This window comes from Chiloscyllium plagiosum, unplaced genomic scaffold, assembly GCF_037043375.1.
Source record: "Chiloscyllium plagiosum isolate Xiang-an unplaced genomic scaffold, Cpla_swu_hap1 HiC_scaffold_48, whole genome shotgun sequence".
NCBI lineage: Eukaryota > Metazoa > Chordata > Chondrichthyes > Orectolobiformes > Hemiscylliidae > Chiloscyllium > Chiloscyllium plagiosum.
In genome coordinates, this window is record NW_028270186.1 from 18,931,216 (window position 1) to 18,943,471 (window position 12,256).

Consider the following 12,256-nt stretch of genomic DNA (forward strand, 5'->3'; position numbering starts at 1 on the left):
ATAGCGGGACACGCCTGTCCTCAATCAAACAGGCCTGTGTTTGTCCTCTGAAATTCATTCATTTGCATTAGATTAGATTAGATTGCTTACAGTATGGAAACAGGCCCTTCGGCCCCAACCGACCCGCCGAAGCACAACCCCTCCATTCCCCTACATTTACCCCTTTATCTAACACTACGGGCAGTTTAGCATGGCCAATTCACCTGACCTGCACATTTTTGGACTGTGGGAGGAAACCGATGCAGACACGGGGAGAATGTGAAAACGCCACACAGTCAGTCGGGAATGGAACCCGGGTCACTGGCGCTGTGAGGCAGCAGTGCTAACCACTGTGCCACCGTGCCGCCTACAAATTGGATGGTGTCACAGTTTCCAACTCTGTTTAGTTACTTCACGTAATCAGTGTAATGCATTCATAAGGGAGTCTTAGTTTTTCCACTTTATTCCCCAAGCTAAACATCTTTCAGAGTCAGAGGAATACTTCAGCTCTCGTCATTTGTTTGTTCCAAATTTTCAAGAAGGGGGAAAAGAAAGCACTTTAGAATATTGTGCAAAACGAATGTCCCCGTGGAGCTACTGATGAGCATAAACTTAAGGTCCTGGTAATCGGTCATCACAGAGTCAAACTGAAAGGGTTCGCCTACAGAAGCAAAGAGACACCTTACAGCGCACTGAAAATGCACGCTCTGATTCGAACAGTGAGGAAAATATTCTATGTGGTCGTAGCTGTCATTGGCTTGCCTGGTGAGTGAAGATAGTCACTGAGGCTGTTAAAATCTGTGCCTGACATAGCTTTTGTGATTGTCCAGTGGGCAACAATGTTACCTGCAACAAAACATTGGGTCAAATATCCCGGAGATAACGCTGTAGTTTCGTCTTGCTGCTTCCACTATTTCAATCGCTCCCCACTATATTATTGCACACAGTGTTGGACCGTTCCATGAGGACCAAAATCGCCAATGAATATTATCTGAAGGACTATAGTCAATTGTGTAGAAATTGAATGGAACGAAACTTGGATTTTATGTTTCTAAATTTAAGAGACAGAAACGCATTTAAAAAAAAAGTTTCAAAAAGAAGCATTTCGAAGAAAACTCGTGGATTAAAAAATAAAACAACCGAACATATTCTGGCTGACGCACTGGCTGTCTGAAGACAAGTGAATGAAAGAAGCGAATACATTTAGAGACAATGAGGTCAAGAGGCAGAAGAAGTCCTTAACAGCAGAACCCCAGTTTACGGGTGGACTGCAGAATTCGCTGGTTTGGGCGGGTGTCTGCGGGGCGGTCTTGCAGTTGCTTCGAAGAAATACAGGAACAGAATTTTGGATGTGGGTTTGAGACAGGCGATGAATCTCTTTCAGGCACATGATAAAGGAACGCAACGCAAGTGATCAGCAGGTTTCTTCAAAATTTCAGAGAAAGATGCTGTGGAAAGCAGACACTGCTGTTTGTAGAAATTTGCCAATGTAGGAAACCTATTGCAGTCAGGTGAAATGAGTAAGAAGCTTGAGCTTGGATAGAGTAATTATCCTTCATTGAGGTTGGAATATTCTGAAAATTATTGTTCAGATTATGTATTGATTCTTTTGTCTGATGTTAGAATTACATGCATTTCGCAAAATTCTTCTGAAGCATGGTACAATTCATGTACTGTCTCTGTCTCTCTGTCTCTCCACTCCCCACACCGTCTCTCTCTCTCTCTGTCTCTGTCTCTCTGTCTCTCTCTCCACTCTCCACACCGTCTCTCTCTCTCTCTCTCTCTCTGTCTCTCTGTCTCTCTCTCCACTCCCCACACCGTCTCTCTCTCTCTGTCTCTGTCTCTCTCTCTCTCTCTCTCTCCACTCCCCACACCGTCTCTCTCTCTCTCTCGTGGAATGATCTTTTCTGTTATGTTTTTAAAACTATATTGCCAGTACATTTTGAGCAGATCGAGTTCCTGAACTCCATGGCAACCAACTCAAAAGTAAAGGTACTGGGCAACAAAAATAGGTGTCACTCTCTGAACAGACCTTTGGTTATAAAACCGGAAGACTTCTACAAATCATAATGAAGCCTTGGGTATAGCTGTAAAGTATCGAGCCCGAGGGCCTGAGGGAGACACATCTTTGAATTTCGCGTCACGTGCAGACAGGGTGGTTAAAGAGGCGCGGAACAGGCTTGCCTTGAGTTTGACGAAAGGAGCTGGGATCTTATGTTGAGCTTACACAGCACGTTGCTGTGGCATTTTCTGGAGTACTGTGTCCAGTTATGATCGGCTCATGATTGGAAGGACATTGTTAAGTTGGTGAGGGTTTAGGAAAGATTTGCCCGGATGTTGTCGAGAATGAAGTGCTTGGGTTAGAAAGAGAGGCCGGAGAGGCGTAGCCGGTTCGGGCGTGACTTTTCAGCGGTTCATAAAAATTCATTGCCCCGCTCACCTTAATGAGGGCTATAATTAAGGTCAATGGCGGGTGTCTTAACCTGACAGTGAGAGATTTCACGACATTCCGCCTATAATTTGAAGATGTGAGCGGAAAGATTTCAAAGGGGCTTGAAATACATTTTTTTTGTACAGCGAACAATTCGTATGTGAAATGAACTCCTGGAGGAATACCAGAATACTTCCAAAATACATTTTGTTAAGTACATGACTTAGAAATGTTTTGAGTAAAAATGGCCAATTTTAGGCAGATGGCGTTAGTTTATTTTGGTATTATATTCAGAATGAACTAATTGGACTGAAGATCCTGTTTCCATGCTGTATGACTCTGTGAATTCATCAGTACTGCCAGCGAATGATATCACAGAAGAAAGTGGAATGGTCCACCTTAGTCCAGTGACGATATATTACGGTTAGGATCTGTGAGTCAGGAACTGCTCTGAGGCTGGGTACCTGCATAGATTTGAAAAAAAAACTGTTCCATTTGACTGTATGTTTACCTCATTATCGATTTATATCAGTGAGCTTCACCAAATGTTATGTCTTGCAGTAAAGTTATATTCAGCATTTCCTGGAGCTGAGCTATATATTTCCCCGAATCCAGGCTTGAAAGCTTGAACTAAAATTGGTCTGAATGAATCAGGTTGTTTCTGATCTGCCTGTGCATTTATTCCTCATTCAAACTCTTACTGAACACTTTCCTCTTGTGAACAGCAGTCTTCATGCATATGTTCCACATGTATTAATACTGGAGGTGTGACTTTCAGTACTGTGTTGATTTACTTATTCATCACACAACTAACTATTTTAACATGTCTGTGCTTTGGCTGAAATTTCTCGATTTGACTGAAATTGTGAAAGATTGTGATTACGTGATATTAATGTTGTAGTATATACATCACGGAAGCTTGGCATTTGAGCCAACTGTCTCTAACAATCTTAAATCTCCACACAGTCATCTATCCATTGCACGTCTTCCTGGACACATATGAACACATCCTGCCATTTTTGGTTGTCTCTTGCAGGCTGCTGACCCTCTCTTAACCGTGTTTTATAATGCTTAGTCCCCTCAACATCAATAGTTCGTCAGCCTCAGAGCAAATGGCACATACCTTTTTGTTGTTTCTAGTATGTAATTGCTACTGTCTGCTATTGTTGAGAGTAGGATTGCAATTTCTATCGAAGGGAGATGTCTGGGGCTTGAGGAAGAGTACTCGTTTTGTGTAGAATGCTACAACTTCAGGCTTTGGCCTTGCCTGAACTAAAATTGGTCTGAATGAATCAGGTAGTTTCTGATCTGCCTGTCCATTTATTCCTTATTTAAACTCTTACTGAACACTTTCCTCTTGTGAACAGCATTCTTCATGCTTATGTTCCACATGTATTAATACTGGAGGTGTGACTTTCAGTACTGTGGTGATTTACTTATTGATTACACAACTAATTATTTTAACATGTCTGTGTTGATGAAAACGAACTCTTACCACTTAGCCTTAGTAATGGAGAATGTTCGTCTGCATTGATCATTTTTACCCCTTCTCCCTCTCTTACAGTCAATTTACTGACGGTTGGGATCCTATTTCGGGGTAACTGTGGTCTCTCGTCCTGCAGCAGGTGCTACCTGCTGGCCATGGCTATGGTGGATCTATTGTTCGTTATTGCTGAGATCATACTCGAAAGAATCAAACATGATTTTTTCCCACCATCATTCTTGGAAATTACCCCTGTATGTAGCGTTCACTATGCTCTATGCCGTCTACTCACAGACTTGTCTGTCTGGTTCACTATTGTTTTCACCTTTGATCGATATATCACCATTTGTTGCGAGAAACTGAAAACCAAATTCTGCACTCAAAAAACTGCAACTGTCGTTCTCGCAACAACCAGCAGTCTGTTTTTTCTAAAAAATATCCCGATCTACTTCAGATTTGAACCTTATGAGATTATTAACAATGTACCATGGTACTGTATGAATTCAGATGCATACTATTATGACCCTGTGTGGAGAGGATTTAACAACTTTGAGAAGATTCTAACACCAGTATTCCCTTTCTTTTTAATTCTGTTCCTCAACGCTCTGACAGTCAAACACATTTTAGTGGCCAGTCGAGTCCGGAAAGGTCTGAAGGGTCAGAGTAACCGAGAAGATTCCAGCGACTCAGAGATGGAGAGTAGAAGACGGAGTATAATTTTACTCTTCGTCATATCTGGCTACTTCATTTTTCTGTGGCTGTGGTATATTTTATATTATTTCGATGTTGATGATCTTTTAGGTAGAGATGGTAAGTACATATTTAAGCAATTTGCATACATGCTGCGGAATTTGAATTGCTGCACGAACACCATCGTCTATGTGGCATCTCTATCCAAGTTCAGAGAGAAGTTCAGGAACCCACTGGACGTTATTTTTGCATAACTGATTCAACCAGGTAAAAATTAAAGCAACTGAGAGCCATACTGAAAGTGGTCGATCACACACAAAAAAAGTTAGCCTGCTGGAGTAAATAAACACCACAGAGCTGTTCTCAATTGGCAAGAGGAGACATGCAGTTGGAGAATCTGAATAATATTGGCAAGCATTGTTGGATGTCGAATAGTGCAGTCTCAAAGAGAAGAGGCGGCTTTCAGATAACCTGAGATAAATGAAAATGAGGAAATATTCACGTTAAGGAGCAGCAGAACAAGGGCAAGTAGCGACACACCGAGATCCTTTGGAAACAAATACATAAGAAATAAAAGTAGTAGGAGTCAATTCAGCCCTTTGTAGCTGATGCAGCACTCAAAGAGATCTTGGCGGATCACCTGAACCAACACTGCTTTCTTGCTGCATCTCCAATTCAACTATGGAAACTGAACAATCTTAGTGTTGAGCTGAAAATAGTGAGTGATAGAAATAAGCGAAGGTGTCAGACATGCCAGAGAAAAGTCAGCAAAGCGCAAGATCTGAATTTCAGTTGAGCACTGATAAAAGTTAGCCTGCTGGAGTAAATAAACACCACAGAGCTGTTCTCAATTGGCAAGAGGAGACATGCAGTTGCACTGTGGGCGGCACAGTGGCACAGTGGTTAGCACTGCTGCCTCGCAGCGCCAGAGACCCGGGTTCAATTCCCGACTCAGGCGACTGACTGTGTGGAGTTTGCACGTTCTCCCCGTGTCTGCGTGGGTTTCCTCCGGGTGCTCCGGTTTCCTCCCACAGTCCAAAGATGTGCAGGTTAGGTGAATTGGCCATACTAAATTGCCCGTAGTGTTAGGTAAGGGGTAAATGTAGGGGTATGGGTGGGTTTCGCTTCGGCGGGTCGGTGTGGACTTGTTGGGCCGAAGGGCCTGTTTCCACACTGTAATCTAATCTAATCTAATCTAATCTAAAACTGGGTAAAAACAATGACTGCAGATGCTGGAAACCAGATTCTGGATCAGTGGTGCTGGAAGAGCACAGCAATTCAGGCAGCATCCGACGAGCAGCAAAATCAACGTTTCGGGCAAAAGCCCTTCATCAGGAATATAGGCAGAGAACCTGAAGCTAGGGGAGGGTGGGGGTGGGGAGAAAGTAGCATAGAGTACAATAGGTGAGTGGGGAAGGAGATGAAGGTGATAGGTCAGGGAGGAGAGGGTGGAGTGGTTAGGTGGAAAAGGAGCTGGGCAGGTCGGACAGGTCAAGGGGACAGTGCGGGCTGGAATTTTGAAACTAGGATGAGGTGGGGGAAGGGGAAATGAGGAAGCTATTGAAGTCCACATTGATGCCCTGGGGTTGAAGTGTTCCGATAAAACTGGTAGATAGAAAATCGAAGTGCTTCATGCAGGGCAGGGCAGGATCGATAGGTTCTTATGCATTTGCACTATTTTACGTCTGCCAAGGGAAAGAATGATATTTTTTGAGCAAATTGAATGCTGTGCACAATGTAAATCTTTGAACTGGCGTTGAGTTAATTAGACACCAAATAGAGGCGTCAAGTCTATAATTCTAGTTTCAAGATAAGGGCTGAGAGTCACTGGGAGCTAAACTCGGCACTTCCACCCACGTCACGTTGATCCCTGTAAATGGGTTCAGGGCGTATCACGTGTAGACCATTCTTATTTGAGCGGAAGGAGAATCGATGGTGACCCCTTCGCATTTGTTGTTTGCATCTTCATTACATTCATGTGTACGTCCCCATGTCAGTCTCATCAGTGAAACCTTCATCCATTATGTTACGTCCCCCAGCCTCGAATATTGCACAGCTTGGCCTCACACATCCCACACGATACAAACTGGACATGAGCAAAATCACAGCTGTCTGATCCCCAGGTCACACCACCTCCCAATCATCAGACCTTCCTGTCTGCTCGATGTCCATTCTCAGACATCTTGTTAACTGTTAAGTCGAATTACGTAGGCTTACACTTGTTCGCCAATCTTTCCTTAACACCCAACTAATCTTCTATATCCCGATTTGTGATAACCGCCTCCTCCACCCATTTTGCTTATCCTTATCTCTTTACCTGCTTTGGTCTGGCAGGTCCACAGATTCTGTACACATGGTCAAATTCTCATCACTGGAAATTCATACAAGACAATAGCTTTACCATCCGAGGTAATACTGCATAATCATGAAAAATTCCATAACTTTAAACCCTCCTAAACCCCTTCTGTTCCCAAGTTTCCATCGTGCCGACACCTATTCATAATCTCGAAACATCTCCAGCTGCTACTATCGTCCGTATCTCCATAAACACCACGAATTCCCGAAGTACTCACTTTCTCAGTAACACCCCACAGAACTGAGAATGCTTCTAATCTGTAAAACCTCATCCACCCGCAACAACACATAAAATAACCTTCCCTGCTTCCGTAGAATTCCCTACCTCTGTGAACTCGTCCATCCATGCAAGATCTCCGCATTCCTCTAATCACTTCCAGACCCAACGGTATTCCTTGCTTGTGCAATCTTGTTAAGGAAAGTAGCACTCACGGACATCAAAGGTTAATCGGCAGATACAATCTTCCCAATATCTTCTATAAACTCAGGATGTCACTGTCTATGCACCCTTCACTCTCCCCTACAAAACTGATCATCTTTGTGCCCTACTTGAGCCACTAATGTCCGCTCTATCTTTGTACCTCCCCTGATATACGATAATCATTCCTTCCTCTGTAAAACTCTCAATTTCCTCCAGCCGTTCTGGCAGCTGTGACACATTCTAGCCTGTCTAAATGTCCCTCTTTCTGTATCCATCCATTCCAATGTCCAACGACTTCTGTAAGTCCTTCAGTCCCTAAATGTACTCTTAACAGTACAATTTCCACCAGTTGCGACGTCACGACTTACCTCGAACCGAATAATTTGCTCAGCCCTACAGGTGGCACGGTGGCTCAGTGGTTAGCACTGCTGCCTCACAGCGCCAAGCACCCGTGTTTGATTCCCGCCTCCGGTGGCTGTCTGTGTAGAGTTTGTACGTTCTCCCCGTGTCTGTGTAGGCTTTCTCTCAGTGCTCTGGTTTCCTCCCACAGTCCAACGATATGCGGGTTAAGGTGGATTGGCGATGCTGAAATGCCAGTAGTGTTTGGTGCATTGTTCAGGGGAATGGGTCTGTGTGCGTTAATTTTCAGACGGTTGCTATGGACTTGTTGTGTGAAGGGCCTGTTCCATACTGTAGGGATTCTAATCTAATCTAAATAAAACATCGTCTAATTGTCAAAATGGTGCCAATCACTGTGCCCACCAACAGCTCTACACAGTTTTGATCACTCCTATAACCACTATAACTGCAGTTTGTGCATGCATCAATTTAGCGTCTCAATACTTGTGGTTGCTGCTGTTATGCAGGCCGTTTCCGTGTAATACTCACTGCAGACAACTCTTTGCAGACAGCTTCACTGGATTCCCCACTGCAGATTTCTCTTGCCACATTGCAACACTATGATGTTGACTCAGGCCTCTCCTTGTGGACTATTTTATCGTAATGCTAACTGCAGTCAACTCCACACAGGCATTTCCATCTCGATTTGACTGCAGAGCACTCATCCCCATCAGATTCCCTAATCCGTAAACGACAGGGCACTCTTCCCAAATATTTTCACCACGATTAGACTCCAGGCCACCCACCCCAGTCCCAGTGTCTTCAGTTGTGATGTCGATTGCTGGCCCTTCTTCCCAGACTGCTTCACTGAGATACTGACTTCAGGCGACTCACTCTCGACCGATTTAATGTCAGGAATACTTGAACTCACTCTTTCCATCCCTTCTCCCTTCTTTGCTCACTGCCGACCACTCTCCTCAGGCTGCGACACTGTGAAGTTGAATTGAGGCGACGCTTTGCGAACTAAAACTCTGCATTGGTCGCCGCACAGCATTCTTCCCACTTCTGTTCCTCTCTGATGCTGAGTGCAGGTCACACTTCAGAGACTGCTTACCTGAATTCTGACTGCAAGTTGCTTCTTCCACCTGGTTCCACTGCGATGCTAACTTCCGGTCCATGTTCCCAAACTGCTTCGCTGACATGATGGCTTCACGACACTCTTTCTGAATTGTTTCACTCTGGTGCCGACTTCAGGTAACTCTTCGTACACTGTTTCACTGAGTTGCTCACTGTAGACATTCCTTTCTGAAAATGATCACTGCTATACTGACTGAAGGCCAATACTTCCAGTCGTTTTCCTTGTGTTTCTCAGAGTGCAACTCCCAAACTGCTTATTTGTGCCGTTCACCTTAGCCCACGCTTCCAAGCTCCTCCACTGTGATGCAGACTGCAGGCCACTCTTTCCAGACTGTTACCTTGTGATGAAGAATGCATGCTGGAAACATAGATTCTCGGATGCTGCCTGACCTGCTGTGCTTTTCCATCAGCACACTCTCGACTCTGATCTCCAACATCTTCTGTCCTCACTTTCTCCCTGTTTTCCTGCGATGCTGATTTCGGGTCACAGTTACCAGTGTGTCTTACTGAGATGCGCACTGCACTTCACCCTTCCCAGGCTAATTCGCTGCAATGCTGGCACTCGGCCTCTCTTCCTAGACTGATTCATTTCGCTATTGACTGCAGAGCATTCTTCCCAGATGGTTTTACTGCCAAGATCACTGCAGAGCACTCTTTGCAGACTGCTTCAATGCGATGTTGATTCCCGGTCACTTCTTCTGGGTGATTTTACCAAAACTTCCCCTGCACATTCCTCAGCAGTACGGACACCACCCTTCAGATATTTCTAATCACGCCACGAAACATTAATAAGCAGTTGGAGACAATAGATACTGCAAAGATTACCGGCCCTGACAGCCATTCCAGAAATAGTACTGAAGAGCTTGCTGCTCGCCAGGCCTACCTGTTCCAGCACAGTTAGATCTGTGGCATCCAAGTGACATTGGAGCAAATTGCCCAGGTAGGTCCTGTGCAAAATAATACAGGATAAATCCAGAACAGCCAATTACCGCCCCATCATGCACACTTGATTAAGTAGTGGATGGTGTACATCAATAACCTGGTAACTGATGCGCAATTTCCTTACAGTCTGTTTTTAAAGATGCAGGAAAGCGTTGAATTCCAGAGGGGAGACGACGCTTGGCATCAAGGCTACATTCGACCCACTCTGTCATCAAGGAGCTCTAGCAAGCTCTATCAATTGATATTGGATCAAAATATTCACTGATTGGAGTATGTAGGAGTAAACTTTCTGTGCTTCAGTTAAATAGGGCCTTGGTGCGGCCACACCTTGAGCATTGTGTGGAGTTTTGGTCACTTGTCTGAGGAAGAAGTCATTATGAGAGTCCAGCGAAGGTACACCAGACTATTTCCTAGAATCGCAGGGCTGACTTCTGAGGACAGATTGGATCGACTGAGATTGTACACGCTGGAATTTAGAATAATGAGTAGTGATCTCATACAAACATGTTTAAACTGGACAGGCTAGATGCGGGAGGAATATTCCTACTTTTGTGGAAGTCCAGAACTAGGGTCACTGTCTAAGAATAAGAGGAAAGAGATGAGGAAAATTTTCTTCACTCAGTGAGTTCTGAGCCTGTGGGATTCTCTCCTGCAGAAAGCTACAACGGACAATTCATTGGATAAATTCAAGAGAGAGCTCGATGAGGCCCATGCAGCTAAAGAGATCGCGGCGTATGGAGAGAAAGAAGGATTGACATGTTGAAATTGCATGATCAGCCACGATCACAATGAATGGTGGTGCAGGCTCGAAGTGCCGAATGTCCTTTTACTGCACCTATTTTCTGTGCTTCTATGTTAATGTGCCTGGCAGACACGAAGATGGTGACGGTTGTTTGAGGTCAGTCGTCTCAACTCCAGGAGGTCCTCAAGGTAGCACTCTCGGGGCAACAATCCGAAGCTGCTTCTTTTATTGCCTTCCCTGCAACATATTTTCGGAAGTGGGGATGGTCACAGATGACCTCACAGTGTTCAGTACCATTAGTGACTCTTCAGACACTGAAGCAGACCATTTTAAAATACGGCATAATCTGAATAGCATCTAAGCATGAGCTGACAACTGGCATGCAACATTGGCGACACATAAAAAACCCAGCTATGAACATCACCAATAATTCCAGTCTGACTGCTGCCCTTTGATATTCAATGTTTAATTCATTAACTGTACTGAATCTCTCACGGTTTAATGCCTGGGAGTTACCATTGACCACAAAGGCAACGGGAGACACAATATAAACAGAATGGCCGCAAGAGAATGTCTGATGATCGGAATCCTGTGGAGAGTAAGTCGATACATGACTCCACAAAACCTGCCCAGCATCTGCACGGCCCAAGTCAGGACTGTCAAGGAACACTTCCCACTTGTTAAATGGGTGCTGCTCCAACAATGCCAATCAAAGCTTGACACCATTCAGGATAAAGCAGTCTGCTTGACTGGAAGTATATCCAAGCGCATCTTCTCCCTCCACAACAAACGCTCAGTAGCAGCAGTGTGTTCTATCTGCGAGATACACTGTAAAATATCACCAAAATCCTCAGAGTGCACCTTCTAAATCCACGACCATTCCCATCTATAAGGACAAGAACAGCAGATACATGGGAACACCAACACCTGTAAGTTCCTCTCCAAACCTCAGAGCATTCTGACTCAGATATGTACCTCACCTTCTTCACTGGCGCTGGGTCAAAATCCTGAAATTCCTTCCCTAATGGCATTGTCGATTGACTCATATCAGATAACGGCAGCACTTCAAGGAGGCAGTTACCATAACATTCTTATGTGAAATTAGGGGAAGGCAATATGTGCTGAGTAAGAGACGGACAGATAACAAAAATGAAAAAAAAAGACCACTCTGCGTCTATTCCTAGTCGTTCTTCCTCCTTTCTCTATTCACTTCATCCAGCCCACTCGTGATGGTAAAAGCCAACATTACCTGTCCTCTCAGCCTTCTTTGTTCGAAGGAGAACTGTCCCAACTTCTTGAAATTACTCTCATATATGGCATTTCTCATTTGTAAAACCATTCCTGTGACCTCTCTGCACTCTCTGTAATTCACTCGCAACTTTGCTATAATGTACACAATATGCCAAACGAACCTTCCCAAATATAATGAGCAAATACATCATCATCTCCTTGCTCTTGTCATCCACATCCTTTCAACTAAGTTGAGAACACCATATATTGCATTAACCGCTCTCTCGGTTCTGCCACTAGCACTAATCGATGTGCTTATTCATACATGTCGGTCCCTCCTGTATACCCTTTGATTTGGACCCTCGAATCTATATTGCCATTCAAATTTCCTCCAGCCAAAATACATCATCTTACCCCTGTCAGCATTTAAACTCATCTACCAACTCTCTGCCTACGCCACTAAATTCTCAATGTAATTGTCATGTTCCACATTGACCTCCTCACAGT

The 12,256-nt window shown here is 44.2% G+C and overlaps 1 protein-coding gene across 1 annotated transcript; it reads left to right on the plus strand.

The window, feature by feature from the left end:
- Window positions 1-677: 677 nt before the first annotated feature.
- On the plus strand, window positions 678-4,837 carry LOC148135710 (putative G protein-coupled receptor 139). The gene is made up of 2 exons (XM_087984310.1): window positions 678-744; window positions 3,975-4,837. Exons 1-2 carry the CDS (start codon window positions 678-680, stop codon window positions 4,835-4,837), a joined length of 930 nt encoding a protein of 309 aa, XP_087840436.1.
- The last annotated feature ends 7,419 nt before the right edge of the window (window positions 4,838-12,256 follow it).